Source organism: Colobus angolensis, unplaced genomic scaffold (assembly GCF_000951035.1).
Source record: "Colobus angolensis palliatus isolate OR3802 unplaced genomic scaffold, Cang.pa_1.0 Scaffold243, whole genome shotgun sequence".
NCBI lineage: Eukaryota > Metazoa > Chordata > Mammalia > Primates > Cercopithecidae > Colobus > Colobus angolensis.
Genome location: NW_012115633.1, coordinates 3421819 through 3439271, shown reverse-complemented (window position 1 = coordinate 3439271; position 17453 = coordinate 3421819). Strand labels below are relative to the sequence as shown.

Here is a 17453-nt window from a genome sequence, read left to right as displayed (position 1 = left end):
CTAGCCGGGTGAGGTGGCAGGCGCCTGTAGTCCCAGCTACTCAGGAGGCTGAGGCAGGAGAATGTCCTGAACCTGGGAGGCGGAGCTTGCAGTGAGCTGAGATCCGGCCACTGCACTCCAGCCTGGGCGACAGAGCGAGACTCCCTCTCAAAAAAGAAAAAAATTTAAAAATTCAAATACTCCAATTATCATTAGAGATGTTGAGCTGGTAGTTTTGAATCTTCTCAGGAAAGAAAACACTAAAGCTAAATGATTTTATTACCGAATTATTTCTAACTGTCAAAATACAGATTGAGTCTTAGAATTTTTATCTAAAATTTTCAGAAGAAAAGGTAATCGACTTGTTCTGTGAAGCTGATATAAATGATCTTGATACCAAATGTAGTATGAAAAATAAAATTAAAGACCAATATCATTAATGGACCTAGAGACAAAAATTCTAAATAAGACATAGCAAATAGGATCTTGGCTTTACATCAGGAGTGAAAAACTACTTTAATACTCAGAAAGAATTTGTAATTGTCATTTGCCACAGTAACATGTTAAAGGGGGAAAACAGTTCTTTCAGTTAATACAGATAACGCATTTGATAAAATCCAACACCCATTCATGATTAAAAAAAAAAATTCCTTAGCAAACTAGGAATCCCTAACTGGATGAAGGACGTCTACAAAAAAACAAAAATGAACAACCACCAACAATAAAAGTAAACATTTGTAACTGTAAAACATTGAAGACTTTTTCTTTACAGTTGGAACAAAATAAGGATGCCCAGTCACCGGCATCTCTTCAGCATTGCCCTGAAGGTCCTAAAAGGCATCCATAAAGCAAAATAAGAAGCAAAATTAGAATTATGAAATGATTGCATAAAAAGTACATTAAAAGGATTACAAATAGTAATAAAGTTTAGTAAGGATGATGGATTATAAAAGTTCAGTGTACAAGGCCATTGTATATTGATCACACACCAGCAACACACAACAACAAACAAAACACCATTTAAAATAGAACACAAACCCATAGACATTCTAGGCGTAGATCTAACAAAGCATGTACAAGAGCTATATGGAGAAACTTACAAAATTTTATTATAAAAATTGAGCTAAGTACCCCACCAAGAAAAGATTTATCTACCAGTCCCTCTACCATGCCCTAAATCACTGTATCATGCGAATGACTTTAATGTTCACAACAGTCCTCTGAATTAGATTCTCTTATCTTGCCTTAAAAATGAGTAAAATGAAGCTCATAACAGATAAGCAACTTTTGCAAGATCCAGAGTTATTAACATAACGCTGCCCCCCTGGGAAGCCATTTGTATTCCATTTAATGTGATAAAATTTATGGTAAATACGTGGTAGTTCAGGAAAAGCAAGTAAATCATGGGGACACTATGCTGCTCAGACCTGTCACACTAGCACTGATTTTAGGAGATAGCGTTTCACTGGGCAGAAAGCATTGACAAGTGGGTGGAATTCAGCGCAGGCTGCTGATAAGCTGATGCTGGTCTGCGCAGTCTGTGAAATGCCACAGTTCTAATCCAGTTGAACCAGTGGGGTGATGACTCCACCTCGGGCCTGAGTCAGCCTGCCTCTGAATTGCAGCTGTGCGAGCAGAACAGAGTGGGAGAGTGTGTGTGATGGGTGTGAATACCAGGAGAAGAGTGATAACTCGTCTCTAGGGCAAAAGAATAGACAGAAGCACCCTTCCTTGTTATTTGAGACAGGAAAATGTCAGGGCAAACTTAAAGACAAAGGTAGTAGCCAATTCCACACCTCTCCCTTCTCAACACAATCGGAAATATAGAAACTTTGTATTTGAATCTGTGGGGATTTTTGTATTTGTCTTGACTTTTGTATAGGTTAAAAAAAAATAACGTGTAGGCCAAGCGCAGTGGCTCACGTCTGTAATCCCAGCACTTTGGGAGGCCAAGGCGGGTGGATCATGAGGTCAAGAGATCGAGACCATCTTGGCCAACATGGTGAAACCCCGTCTCTACTAAAAATACAAAAATTAGTCGGGCGTGGTGTCCCACGCCTGAGTCCCTGAGTCCCAGCTACTCAGGAGGCTGAGGCAGGAGAATTGCTTGAACTCAGGAGACGGAGGTTGCAGTGAGTCGAGATTGCACCACTGCACTCCAGCCTGGCAACAAAGTGAGACTCTGTCTCAAAAGAATAAATAAATAAAATAAAGTAACATTTAAAGCAAAGTCTTGGGGGTATCAGTAGGAGACAACCAGGCCTTAACGTAATCACATGTGGAGGGTGAGGGGCCACCATGGGTTGTTCTCTAACAGGAGAGCCTAGAGACTCCTAGGAAATGCAGCCTGGTCCTACCTCCAGTTCCCCTCCATGTCCTGGTCCCCGAGGAAGTCTCCTTGGACTTCTCTATTTAGATAGGGAACGGAGAAGCAAGCCATGTGAGGAGTTAACTAGGAGGTAAGGAGGACTTTAAATGGTGTATAGACAAAAAAAAAGACATTATAAATTCAACATCAAAATGTATACTTTTATACCTGCTCTCAGGTAGCATACTGTAAACTAAAAAAGACCTCAGACGTGGAGAGAAGGGAGGGAAACAAAACATGATTGGACTGTGAATGGAAAAATTAGTTCCCATCTAGATATCCATACCCAGCCAAACTGCCCATAAAGTTTGTGGATCGATTACCAACAACTTTATGAATGGTTTTAAAATTTTTACCTCACACTCTTTTTTCAGAAAACTAGAAGACAGGAACTACTGAATTGAAGAAGTCAATTAAAAGATACGGGTGTAGGAAATAGCAGCTCCAACATAGCAGAGCAGCAAAGGGGAACCCCCAGATTTTGTGCCAAGAGATCCCGGGATGATATTGTGCCCAGGTATAGATGCTGACCCATTCAGATTGAAGCACAGTAGAAGGATCCAGAAGAGCTCTTCAGGGTAGAATACCTGTGAGGTTCAGCATCCTAATCTTGGTAATTGACTGAGGTTTAGGGTTGATTTTGTGATAAGTACATAAAAAACTAATTTTAAAATGAATATAGGGAGCCAGGTGTGGTGGCATGTGGCTGTAATCCCAGAGCTTTGGGAGCCAGGGTGGGAGGATTGGTTGAAGCCAAGAATTTGAGACCAGCCTGGGCAACACAGCGAGACCCTGTCTCTCCAAAAAAATAAGTAAATAAATGTATATCAGAAAAGAAATTGTTTTATTATATTAAAGCCAATAAATTTCCTTATATATTGATGTAATCCATACATTTTGACATGTGGTATTTTTATTATCAACTAGGTCAAATTATGGTCTCTTTTCTCTGTGATTTCCTGTTTGACTTGTGAGTTGAAAAAAACATGAAATTTCCAAATGTAAGAAGATTTTTAAAATATATATTTCTTTCTTGGTTTCTCATTTAATTATATTTTAGGCAAAGAGTGTGTTCTATATGATAAGACACTTTGAAATTAACTGTGACTTGCTTTATGGCCAAGTGTGTAGTGAGAATTAATTAGAGAGAGAGGGAGAGAATCTGTGTCACTCCTGCTGGGGTACGCTGACCAGATCATAGCTTACTGCAGCTCCCAACTACTTGGCTTAGACTGTCTTCCTGCCTCAGCCTCCTGAGTAGCTGGGACTATAGGCACCACCACTGTGCCCAGCTTGCTTATTTATTTATTTATTTATTTATTCGTTTGTTTGTTTTTTTTGGGGGGGGGGCCCACCAGCACGCCCAGCTAATTTTTTGTTTTTTAGTAGAGATGGGGTTTCACCATGTTAGCCAGGATGGTCTCGATCTCCTGACCTCGTCATCTGCCTGCCTCAGCCTCCCAAAGTGCTGGGATTACCGGCATGAGCCACCATGCCTGGCCAGTAATACTTTCTTAAAATTTATTTTGCTTACCATCGAAACCACCTTTTCAGCTGTCTTTTGGTTAATATTTGCCAGAAACATTTTTTTCTGTCCTTTTACTTTGAACCTTTCTGTGCGTTGGAAGGTTTTCTGTCACCAATTTATTGGAAGACATTTTTTTCTTTCTTCAAACAACATGACAAGTTCTGTCTTTGACATGTTTAAATCATTTTTGTTCCATTTCTAATATGCAAGGACTTTATCCTTTCACATATCACTTTATATTTTATTGGTGATTTAATGTTTTTTCTTTGTGTTTTCCTTTTTGTTTGTTTTCCTGTATTTCTCATTCCATTTTTTTCCTCTAGTGATTAGGAGGTTGTATTCCCTGTTTCTGTTCTTTGGTGATTATCCTTGAAATTGTGCCGCATATACTATTCTTCAGTTAATATCTTAACTCCAGGCTTAGAGTGATATGAGGACTTGGGAACATTTGAGCTCCAGTCACTGCCTGTTTGATTTCATTGCTATCCATTTTCAGTTTTTCAGCTCTAGCTTTAATATTATTGATTGTGTTGTTATTCTGTCCTGTGTTTATTCTGGGTGGTTTGTATTTTTGCTTATTAGTCCTTCTTGTGTCTCAGGCCTTTATTCCATGATAATTTCCTTATTCCTAAAGTACATAATTTAGAAATCATTTTATTTGTTTTTTGAGACAGGGTCTCACTCTGCCACCCAGGCTGGAGTACAGTGGCACAATCGCAACTCACTGCAACCCTCAAACTCTTGGGCTCAAGGGATCCTCCCGCCTCAGCCTTCTGAGCGGCTGAGACCACAACCATGTGCCACCATACCTGGCTAATGTTTTTATTTATTGTAGAGACAGTGTCTCACTTTGTTGCCCAGGCTGATCTCGAACTTCTGGGCTCAAGTGATCCTCCCACCTCAGCCTCCCAAAGTGCTGGGATTATAGGTGTCAACCACTGCAACTGGTCTAGAAATCATTTTAGTAATTAGTAAAATAGTAAATACGTCAGGTTCTGTAGGTAGAAAATGCTCCTAGTTTTTCTTTGTCTAAAAACATCCCAGGCCAGGCATGGTGGCTCACACCTGTAATCCCAACACTTTGGGAGGCCAAGGCAGGCAGATCACTTGAGGCCAGGAATTCGAGACCAGCCTGGCCAACATGGAGAAACCCCATCTCTACTAAAAATACAAAAATTAACCAGGTGTGGTGGTGGGCTCCTGTAATCACAGCTACTCAGGAGGCTGAGGCAAGAGAATCACTTTAACACAGGAGATGGAGGTTGCAGTGAGCCAAGATCACTCCACTGCACCCCAGCCTGGGCAGCAGAGTGAGACTCCATCTCGAAAAAATAAATAAATAAAAATAAAAAAATTCAAATGTTCTTATTTTACCGTCATTCTTGAAAGGAGTTTTGCTGATACAGTTCTGAGATGGCTTTCAGAATTCTGAAAATATTCCACTGTCTTCTGGCTTCATTCATTGTTCTTTAGAAGGTTGATTTAAGTCAAATTTGTATTCTTTTGCAGATGTACTGTCTTCTAAATCTCACTGTGTGTGCTTTGAAAATCTTATTTGTGTGCTTCTTGCTTTTAACAGCTCATAGTCTTTGGTATTCTCTAGTTTCATTATAGTGAGTTTATTAGTTGGATTTCCATTTAGTTGTACTGCTTGGTATTTGTTTGGGTTTTTTTCTCCCGATTTGTTTTTGTTTTTGAGACAGCGTCTTGCTGTGTTGCCCAGGCTGGAATGCAGTGACATGATCACAGCTCACTTAAGCTTCAACCTCCTGGGCTGAAGTGATCCTCCCATCTCAGCCCCTGAAGTAGTTGGGACTATGGGCGTGTGCCATCACACCCAACTAACTTTTTTTTTAATTTTTCCTAGAGACAAGATCTCACTACATTGTCCAGGCTGGTCTTGAACCCCTCAGTTCAAGTAATCCTCCCACCTCAGCCTACCAAAGTGCTGGGATTATAGGTGTGAGCCACTGTGGCCAGCCCTACTTGGTATTTGCTTTTCTTCCTGTGTCTTAGATCAGTTGGGAAAAATTCTCAGTCACTGTAAATCTACATGTTATTGCTTCCCTTCCTCTGTCTTGTTTTATTGAAATTCCTATTAGACATGTTAGACCTTCTCACTCTTCTCTGTATTTCTGCACCTTCTCTCATGTTTTTTTCCTCTCACTTCTCAAGCTATATTCTGAGTAATTTATTTAGATTTATACCTCAGATCTCATATACACACTCTTCAGATGCATATAGCCATTTGTTACACCTACTCAATGAATATTTTTTATTTCAGTAAATGTAGCTTTCCTTTTTGAAAGTGTGATTTCATCCTTCTTTAAATCTATCAAGTCATTTTATGAGTTTCTTGTCTCCTATTCATATTTTGGGGACTTTTTACCTCTTTAAAACAGTTATTCTATATTTTCTATCCATTAATTCTAATATCTCAAGTCCCCAGCAGGTCTGGTGTTATTTCTTTTGACTGTTCCCACATGATGGTTTGTTTCTTTGTGTTTGATTTTTATTTCAGCACATCTTTGTTTGGTCTTTACTCCATGGTGAACTAGCAATCCAAGTAAAGGTACTGTTTTTCAGACAGGATATATTTTTGCTTCTCTTGCAAACCAGCTGGCCCTGTGGGCCTGGGAGACTTCATCAAGGAGTCTACAGTTCTTGACCCTTTTGCCAAGGCAGCACTTAAGGCTCTTGACTTCATCTGTTCTCCTCCAACATGTATTTTTTTCACAGTCTTATCTTTAGAATAGTTTTTATATCTATTTTGTGATGTTATTTACTGACTATAATTTCTTCAGCCTCCATGAAATGTTTTCTGAGAATGTGTCATTTTTTGATAAATAAACTTCATTTACTTCAGTTATAAAATGAAAGGATTGGAAATTCAGTCATAAATAGGCTTTCATGAATAACACCATCTAAACTTAAAAACTAGGGGAAATCCATCATGTCGCTGGCTGTCCATCATGGCTGTGTTGCTGCAAGCTGGAACACCAGGTTTTATCCTGCTGGAATATGCATGTCTCTAAGTGTGTACCGTCTCAGAGAAAGCCTCATATTGTTGTTCTCACCGTAATGTTATCCTGCAGCTTTTCTCAGTATTGAGCATCCACACAAAACAAATATTTCTTTCATGGGAAACAGGGTAAAAATGAGAAAAGGACACTCTGTTTCTAGGTAATATATTTGGTTTAAGAGAATGGTCATCTTAATGTACTTTTCAGCCATATTTGGCTTAGGTTTTAGTTTCATGCCTGTGGATGGTGGTTCAAACACCTGCATGCACACATACGGAAAGAATGTCTTGAATTCAACGTTTTTTTTATCCTGACTCACCCATTTAGGAAGATGACTACAGTGGATTTCTTTTTTTTTTCCCCCTTGGTTTTTCTTTAATTTATTTAAATTATATTGGCCAGTCACAGCAGTATATAGTGGCTTTCTAATGAAGAAGAAGAGGGAAATCTTGATCTCTGCATTAATCCAAACTACCTCCTCAAAGAACAAATGTGAATGGTTTTTTACAGAGCCTGCCTTCTGGTACAAGATGGCTGTGGAATGTTCGGTGAAGTGCACTTAGAGTTCACCATGTCGAAGGCAAGACAGTTGGAAGGGAAGTCTTGCAGCCTGGTGGGAATGAAGGTTCTACAGAAAGCCACCAGAGGAAGGTGAGAACGTGCCAGAATGGCATCCAGTTTGCTACAGTTGTTGGTTCTTTTTATTAGTCTTTTGTCTCTAATTTTATTTTTAAAGGCAATAAACCAGGGTCCTAGAGTTTGCCCATAAAACAAGGCCAGAAGTTGAGTGGAACCTATAAAGTATCTTTAGGGGAAGAATTGTAATTGACAACAAAAAGAATTAGGCAGGTTTCATGATTCATAATTTTATTAAAAGAAGATTAAAATGTTATATATGTGTTTTAATTATGAAGATTTGTCTTTTGTGTGTTTTCTTCACTATAACAATAAAGCATCTTTGGGTGGTAAGTATAAATGAAAACCTAATTGTGAAAAAACATTTTGTGAGCTTTAAGCAAAATTCTTAAGTTGTCATGTCTTTGCACTTTCCAAAGCAAGCAAGCATTGTTCTCTGCCAGGTTTCATGGCACCTCGCCCTAAAATGTTGTTTTTGATAGGCAGAGGTGGAGTGTTACAAAGATCTGGCCTATCTGTGCCTGTTACATCTCCAGTAATCATTCTAATCTATGAATTAGGGAAAAAAAGAAAAAGAAACATTTTTAATGGAACTACCCAGTCATATAGTGAATTGGGGTTTTTCTCAATCTTCTCATTACATCTCTTTCTTTAAGTAGTGTGTTATTTTAGCTCTCTTGTTGATGTTTTGTTTAATTATAGAATATCTGAGCTATAACTGTATTAGAGGGAGAAAAAGTCCCATTCTGAGTGTATGATAGTCTGCTTTTGAAGCATTTATTGATAGTATCCTCCGTAGTTTGCATCATGACCACTCTGGTTATGGCCATTCTAAATGGTGAGTGTTTAGTGAGCATTTCCTTGACTGACCTCAGTAGGCATTTAGCTCTCCCACAGGCCTTGACTTTGAGTCCTGTCATACCATACTGCTGAGTGACAGGTCTGCCCAAGAGTTTATTTTCCTGGGAGACATATCCCCTGTAAGCCCCGAGTAGATAAGAGCACATTTTTATTAATCTGTATAGCTATGTTTTGTGTTTTTTTGTTTTGGTTTGGTTTGGTTTGGTTTTTGGTTTTTTGTTGTGTGTTTGTTTGTTTGTTTTTGAGACAGAGTTTCGCTCCTGTTACCCAGGCTGGAGTGCAATGGTGCCATCTTGGCTCACTGCAACCTCCGCCTCCCAGATTCAAGCAATTCTCCTACTTCAGCCTCCCAAATAGCTGGGATTACAGGTGCTTGCCACCACGTCCGGCTAATTTTTTGTATTTAGTAGAGATGGGATTTCACCATGTTGGTCAGGCTAGTCTCAAACTCCTGATCTCAGGTGATCTACCCACCTCAGCCTCCCAAAGTGCTGAGATTACAGGTGTGAGGTTCCACGCCCGGCCAGCTATATTTTATAATAAATACTTCGTCTTGTTTGTAAACAGGCAGCTGTATTATAATTTAATTGCATTATGTGTTTGGGGAATGTGATTCATCCAGATACTTGGAAAGCATGTCTAGATACGAGAAAAGCTTGGTTGGGTCACATGAGTCTCACCCTTATTAAGACTGAACCTCATTTTAGTCCTCATTAGAATATTCATTGTAGGCCAGGCGCAGTGGCTCCCAACACTTTGGGAAGCCAAGGCAGGCTGATCACTTAAGGCCAGGAGTTTGAGGCCAGCCTAGCCAATATGGCAAAACCCTGTCTCTACTAAAAATAAAAAATAAAAAAAAAAATTAGCTGGGCATGGTGGCACATGCCTATAGTCGCAGCTACTTAGGCTGAGGCACGAGAATTGCTTGAACCCTGGAGGCAGAGGTTGCAGTGAGCTGAGATTGCATCACTGCACTCCAGCCTGGGTGACAGAGAGACACTCTGTCTCAAAAAGAAAAAAATATTCATTGTAAACATTTCGGACTCACAAGCATCTGAAGACTAAGTGTAGTTATGGTAACCATCAGGGCCATTTAGAGGGGAGGGCTCTTTCACTCGGCTGCCACCCACCCGAGCCTGGCAAGGACATGAGGGGGCTCCCACCACAGGATGTTCTAGCTGTGCTCCAGGCCAGAGGCAGCTGTTCTGGCTGGAGACTGCAGGACATAGCATGTTACGGAAATACTGCTGGAGAAGGACACAGCCAGACAGGACCTGGGAATCTTTGTCTCTCTAAAGGTCCTGTTCTTTCACCATTCTTCTTTATAGCCATACATGTACCTAACATTTAATCTAGTTTTTGTGGTTGGCACTAGAAGCCTGACCATCTATAACATTTACATGAGAAATGTTTTTTCCATGGGAAATGCATTGAGTATTCCAGCAAATTCATTTACTGATAACTTTTGAACCTCCTTCCTTGTTAAAGTTGGTGACTAGTATTCGATGCTTTTTTAGATTCAGATTAATTATTTTATATATTTAATTATATTTTGCCATGCAAAACATCCAAATAAATGTTTAGATTGTTTTCTTGTTCTTTTGGAAGCTATATTTCTTCAAAACAAATTATTAAATCGTTTTGGAATGCGGGATGTTATAATTGCTTATTAGTGACATCATCCATCCGTGGCCCAGTAAACACAACATTGTCTCTCTTTTTTTCCCCCAAATTATTGTGTTTCATAGCAACTGTCGTAAACTTTAACAAAATACACTTCTCATAAACCTTAACAAAATATACTTCCCCAAATTCAAACTAAAATGATTAATTTTACAATTTCAGTATCTAATACAGAAAATAACCTTTTCCCAATTGGAAGATAGTTGTATGTTTGGGCTAAGTCACAGAGCCTCTTAGATCTGGCCTACCAGATCTAAATTTCATCTGATCCACAGTTCTGGTGATGAAACAGCACTCAGCCCTACCTGCTGTTGAAACATCACTCAGCCCTACCTGCTGTTGAGTGACTGTGTTGCAGGGGACTCATGACTACAGAGCCACCAGGCAGGCACACATGCTGCCAGATGCCTATGCAGGGAGCACCGCCCTGGCCAACTGCTTTAGTCCAGAGGCTCGCAGAAAAACAGCAGCATAGCTTTTGTTTCTCTGACAGACTAATTTTTGGGATTTGAGTGTCTATGTTGACTGATCAGAGGAAGAAGAGTCAGAAAAACAACCCGAGCTTCGGTTTAAAAACTGTACAGTTTTCACAACAGTACCAATCTGATATATGCTCACCGTAGAACATGCAGCACAGCCTGTGCTTCCTTCCTCTCCAGGACACTCCTGCTATTCCTCAGTGACTCTCTGCTAAGGGCCACCCTCCAGCCCACCTCCCCGCCCACCACTGACCTCTGTCCTCCCAAGTAGCCTGTGCAGCACTTTAGTAGGCCAAAACAAGCTGAGAAGTCACAGGGCTTTGGTGTCATAATTCTGTGTGTGAACTTTATTTTTTTTGTTGCTGTTTATTATATGCTTTTATTTGTATTTGCCAGGGCAATACTGAGAAAAAGAAAAAAAAATCCCTGAAATATGTTAACCTATCATACGTATAGAAACTATAGCTAACAAATTCTTTTGGGGAGAATGGGGAAAGGAGACCTCTTCAGTTCAAAAATCTGATATTTATTTCCCAACTTGTTAAAACAACCACTGAGTCCAAAATATATTATTAATTTATAGGTACTGTTTTCTGTAGGCCTCTTGAAGGGCCCTTTTACAGCAATGTACTGGAGAAGCTCTTATTGAAGAACATTTTGTCAATACTCAGTGTCTACAGAGGGTGCTGTCTGGGTGTTGAGAATGACAAAGAAAGCAACTGACATGGTCTTTGACCTTGAATTGTGTCCTTTTCAACCCAAAACAGGACAGGTAGAAGTATTAGAGTAGTTGATGATTCAAATAATTAGACCTTAGCTGACTGATCCCAGGAGGTTTCATGAAAGAAATGAGAACAAATGCTTTTAACATCCTGATCTAGCAGAAAGAAAAGTGTCTCTAAATTGGTGAGATGTTATCTGTGAATAGAAATATAGGATTTAGAGAGAGAGAGATGCAAAAGGGGAAGTAAGAGGGTTTATTCAAGAGAGATTATGACTGGGTGCAGTGGCTCATGCCTGTAACTTAGCACTTTGGGAGGCAAAGGTGGGCCAATCGCTTGAGCTCAGGAGTTTGAGACCAGCCAGGGCAACATAGTGAGACCTTCACCTCAAAAAAAAAATAATAATAAGATAATTCACTCACTTATTCAGTAAATATTATTTAGTCCCTATTTGTACTATGCTCCCAGCTAGTTGCCATGGCACTGAGCTGTGTGCCAGATTTGGGGGATTTATCCCAAACCAGAATATACTGAGGTATAAAGTCTGCTAGATAAAGCCTAAATCCTATTATTAGGGATTTTGCATTGGTTCTGGAGAAATGAGGTTCAATATGAGTTTTTGAGTGAAGAAGAGAAGAGGTCATAAACACAAAAATGAAGTAAGACTATCTTTACTCCTGTACCTACAATAGATGGGAAATTGAGGGAGAGATCGGGATAGGGCCACAAGGCTGGAAACTTTTCCCACAGTTGAAGGAAGAACAGAGAAGTGGTACATAGGGAGCTCTCAGGAGCTGTGGCACATGCCAGGAGCACAAAACAGCTCGCTTCCTCTACACTTAGAGCAGCGTAGGAGCCAAGGGGAGACCCAGAAGGATAGCTGGTGATGTGGCACCACCTGGCAAGCACCCACACAGGGAGCGGAGGCTCAGAGCACCCCCCTTGGAGGGGGTGCAGAGGGTGGGGTAGGATGTAGGAGCTCTGGACAGAACAGGAAAGGCATGGGCTAAGGGCTAAAATGGAAAGGGAGGGCAAGCTCCCAGGCCCACACAGCCATTTCATCCCCTGCGGAGTGAGGACAAGGTGAGGACTGCTGCCCTGGTCAGCTTCCATGAAAAGGTGAGGGGAGGAAGTGCATTTCAGAGAATTAGCCAATTGAGAAGCTATTGTCTAAACACGAACTTCCATTTTTATGGCAGCAGATTAAGTGGTGATAAGCTTTTTATCAGAAGCCAAGCTCAGTCAGCATGCTCAGAAATTAACCAATCCGAATCAGGATAGAAAGTTCCTTTGTAACCCCCAGTGGGATTCCCAGTCCACTGCCCTGCTAGCCTGTGCACTAGTTTCCTGGGCTTTATTTAAGCGCCTTTTCCCTCACAGGCCAGTGTACCCTCATTAAGGGCCCAGCACTGCCTCCCTTGCCTCCTGCTGCAACCACCACCAGGATGCCCTCTCCTCTCCACCAGCACCATGGAAGTAAGCTTGCAGCTCACTCTGGTGCCTGTGCCTAGGACTGTGTGGGATGTCTGCTGGCCTGTGGCCCAACACAGACACATGTTTTAATGTCAGTGAGTGATGTCACTGGTATAGGTTTGAGTGTGCCCCTTTTTTTGATGAATAATATGAGAACATCATGACATTCATATGAGGAGTCCTCCAATGCATCATAGATGCATCATACAAGGGCTGCTCTCCAGTGCTGGCCTGTGCCACGTGCCTGCCTCCCCCATCCCCTCCAGTACTGGCCTGTGCCAGGTTCCCACCTGCCCCCATCCCCTCCAGTACTGGCCTGTGTCAGGTGCCTACCTTCCCCCACCCCCTCCAGTGCTAGCCTGTGCCAGGTGCCCACCTTTCCCATCCCCTCCAGCGCTGGTCTGTGCCAGGTGCCCACCTTTCCCCACCCCCTCCAGTGCTGCCTGTGCCATGTGCCCGCCTGCCTCCATCCCCTCCATCCCCTCCAGTGGTGGCCTGTGCCATGCGCTGGGCCACTGGTCTCTGAGTCTAATGGACCTATGATGGCTTCATCATCGTTACAACTGTTCCTTGTAGGGTGTCTACATGTGGACAGTCAGTGAAGCTGTGTCAGTTGCATGCCCAGCCACCATATTTCACGCTTGCCCGCTGGTTGGTAGGCTCCCTCAGGGCAGGTGCTGTTTCTCATTTACCATTATATTTTCTGTAGATAGCAGAATTTCTGACACATGATAAGCAAATAATTTTTATTTGTGGGATGCACATTAGGTGTTTTCTTGGGTTAATCTTAGAACTTTTGTCAGCAAGATTTAAATGTGTATTTTTATAGTTCATAATTATTGGAGCTCAATTATAGCAGTAAGGGTGGCGACCCATTTGGTGCCAGGGTCTGTGTGCGGTGCAGGTGACAACCACACTAGCCATGTGCCTGTGGACACAGACCGACCCTCGGTGTCCTCACTAATTTAGGGGAAAGTGAATATGGGCATGTGGTGAAAGCACTTTATCACGCGGATGGCAAGAGTGTGAGTGTTCATTATGAATTTTTCACAGAAAATAAAGTTGTATGCATTGCACTTTCCCTTTTCCTTTTAGTCTTCACAAAAGTCAGTTACAGAGGAGGAGGCTCAGCGTCCACCCAGTCTTACAGAAGAGAGCCTGAGACAGAGGTGGGGTGACTGGCCCAGGGTCCACCAGCCAGCCCAGCTGTGACTGGGCAGGATGCTGGGGGGTCTTCAGTCTCCCACAGAGCCCATCACGTTCCATCCAGCGGAGTGAAACTGGGATACACCAAAGTGCTGGAGAGGGAACCCTTAAGAATCATTCCACATGAGTTTACCGGGCTGGGTTATTTATTGGAGAATCATTTCAGAGGCTCCTTCAACAGGAAATACGTAGTAGTGGTAAGAGCTTTCCTTGGGTAACAAACTTCAATAGTAATTTACTTCCTTTGATTTTCCTTCTTCAAAAAGGCCACCCTTTTAAAAAGCCACACACTTCCCTTGGGGTTTGAGGTCCAGAATCTCTTTCTTAATTGCTATGCTTAGAAACCCTGCTTCAAAGGACATTTCTAAGAATTCTTTCATGATTTTGAAAAATAAAATTGTTCCTGGTGACTTCACCAGAGTGTCTGAAAGGAAAATAAAGTATCACTTAAGAGAGAGTGCTGGGCCGGGCGCAGTGGCTCACACCTGTAATCCCAGCACTTTGGGAGGCCAAGAGGCAGATCACTTGAGGTCAGGAGTTTCTAGCCAGGCAGGTGTGCCATGTAGTGGCATGCACCCGTAATCCCAGCTACTCGGGAGGCTGAGGTAGGCGAATCCCTTGGACCAGGAGGCGGAGGTTGCAGTGAGCCGAGATCATGCCATTGCACTCCAGCCTGGGTGAAAGAGCAAAACTCCATCTTAAAAAAAAAAAAGAGAGAGAGAGAATGTGAATCTTGAGACCAGGACTGCTCAGAGCAGCAGCAGTAGACACTTTCTACCTGAGCAGCATGCTGTTACTTCAAGCCCTTCATCAGTTTAGAAGTGTGTTTTGTGTTTTTCCTATAGTTTGTTTTCTTTCTGCCAAATGTTACCTCCCAGTAGGATTTTAAGTCAAAATTAAACTTTATTGTCCTTTAAGACTGGAGTTTTTCGGGCCAATATTTACCTATTGTGAAGTATCTCTTTGTAAACTCTTCTGCTTAAAATAATGCATTCTAAGCATCCGGATTGCGATTTTTTTTTTTAAACGTAGAGTATTTTAGAAGGTAAAGTAAGCTCTACAAAACATTTTCTTTGGCTTGGTTACATTTTAGGAAGATGAAGTCTGTTTTTCTGATTTTTGTTTAATCGCTTTATTTCTGAGTGCCTTTGTTACTGTAAACTGACAATCATTTTTACTAGTGAGTCTAATCAAACATTAATAGAGATCATGACTTATTTTTATTTTAAAGGAAATATATTTTTTAAATCTAAGGTCTTAGTCCCAAGTCACACATATCATTATTAGAATTTATAGGCCGGGCGCGGTGGCTCAAGCCTGTAATCCCAGCACTTTGGGAGGCCGAGACGGGCGGATCACTAGGTCAGGAGATCGAGACCATCCTGGCTAACACAGTGAAACCCTGTCTCTACTAAAAAATACAAAAAACTAGCCGGGCGAGGTGGCGGGCGCCTGTAGTCCCAGCTACTCGGGAGGCTGAGGCAGGAGAATGGCGTAAACCCGGGAGGCAGAGCTTGCAGTGAGCTGAAACCCAGCCACTGCACTCCAGCCCGGGCGACAGAGCGAGACTCCATCTCAAAAAAAAAAAGAATTTATAACTCTCTAAGGCTACAACTGTTTCTTCACTTCCTTATATATTTGGTTGCTTTACTTTGAACACATTAATTGATTCTTATACAAGGAGTCTTTATCTTAATAACTTAATCTGCTTAAAATAATTTTGATAATGTATATTTTGCACAAGAACAATGAGGAAAAGCAGAAGTTGAAAAGTTGAATCTTTCATTTACAAAGACTTATTTTCTCATTAGAATAATAAAGGAGTGTGTAGAAATACAGTAAACTGAGCAATATTATACTTCTAAGCTTTAGTTTCTTCATTTTCATTAGCAACTAAAGAGTCATGAATCTTCAGTGATTTAATTAAGGAGGGAAAAAAGGAGGAATTTATATGCTTAGGCCAGAAGAATATGGGATATAGCATCAATAATAAAATTGAAAGGGATACAATTAAACCAAGCTGGTCGTTGTCCTGAAACATCACCCCAATGCAAACAGAAATAGAACTGGAAGTAAAGGAAGGAAACATTTTTAAGAGAAGACATGAAATGGGCCATAAAATAGGTTTTTATTATGTCCAAAGTGAACTAACTAAAAGGAGCATGCTACAACATGGATGGACCTCAAAAACATGATGCTAAGTCCAAAAAAAAACAGACACAAAGGTCTCATGCATTGTGACTCCCTTATTGTGAAATGTCCAGACCAGGCAAATCCATGGAGACAGCAGATGGGCTGCCAGGGCCTGAGAAGAGAGGAAATGGGAGTGACTGCTAATGGGGATGGGGTCTACTTTGGGATATGGAAATATTCTGCAATTAAATAGAGGTAGTGTGTGCACAACATTCTGAATGTACTAACTACCACTAAATTGCATACTTTAAAATGACTAATTTTATGAAGTTTTAATTTACTTTAGTTATTTTCTTACTATAATTTTATGTTATATTAATTTTACCTCAAGTTTAAAAAAGAAAAATGAACTGAATGTCTAGAAAGTGCTTATGCTGTTATGAAAATAACTACAGATATTTCATAAGTTCAGTTGGAAAAGAATAGTTTCTCAATGGAACTTCTGGGCATAATTCCCCATATATCAAAAAGGTATAACATAAGGAATAGGGGGCTCAAAAAGGAAATGTCAGTTATTATTAACCTTGGCCAGTAAGGCTATTTTGGGGAAATAAGAACATGGATTTGTTTATTAAAATGGGCACCCCTCTAAACCAGCCATCACTTTTGTCTTTCAGTGGAAGATCTCTTATCCTTAAGATAAGAATCCTGATTTTTATGTCTACTCTATGTAATCTACTTTCACTATCAATGGGAGTGAAAATCAAGAGTGATTAAAGCATGCAAAGAGAAGACAAGGGACTGTGATCAGGCTTGGAACACCCATCTGTTTGATCATAGGAAGGAGGATGAATGAGAACCGCAAACCATCTGAGAGATTTTGTTTGAACTGTGTAGGCTAAGCATTAACCATTCCCAGCATTCCTGCCCTGAGTACCTACCCTTCTACTACTGAAGCTAAAACTATTTAAAACTTTTGGACTGTACTTACCACTACTCAACAGAAGGAAGTTCACATTATTGTCAATTAGATAAAAGTTCTGCTTTGACTACAGTCTTCTGTATGTTGCTATGGCTTAACTTACTCATTTAACAAATAGCACCTTAGCATAGGCATGTGAAGTCATAGCTCCTGCCCTCAAGGCGTTTACACTCCAGAGAGCAGCAGGTTAATAACACTTTTGCTGGAGTGGGTGAACATCCCCTTCATCTCCTTTGGTCAGCAGGGGAGGAGCCCTTTGGCTAGGACTCATAAGTTTGAGTTTCTAGGCAGAGGCCCGTGGGAAAGCACTCAGAGTAAAATGACCTTACCCTCCACCCATAAACTTATTTCCCCAGTACAAGTTGAGCATCCCTTTTCTG

The 17453-nt window shown here is 41.1% G+C and overlaps 1 protein-coding gene across 1 annotated transcript in view; it reads left to right on the top strand.

Annotated features, from left to right (window-relative positions):
• The window catches only part of SPIDR (scaffolding protein involved in DNA repair), a 378203-nt gene that overhangs the window by 306769 nt on the left and 53981 nt on the right, over positions 1-17453 (top strand). Inside the window, exon 7 of the mRNA XM_011945693.1 lies at positions 7409-7549. Coding sequence (XP_011801083.1) covers positions 7409-7549 — 141 coding nt within the window. The remainder of the gene's footprint in view (positions 1-7408; positions 7550-17453) is intronic.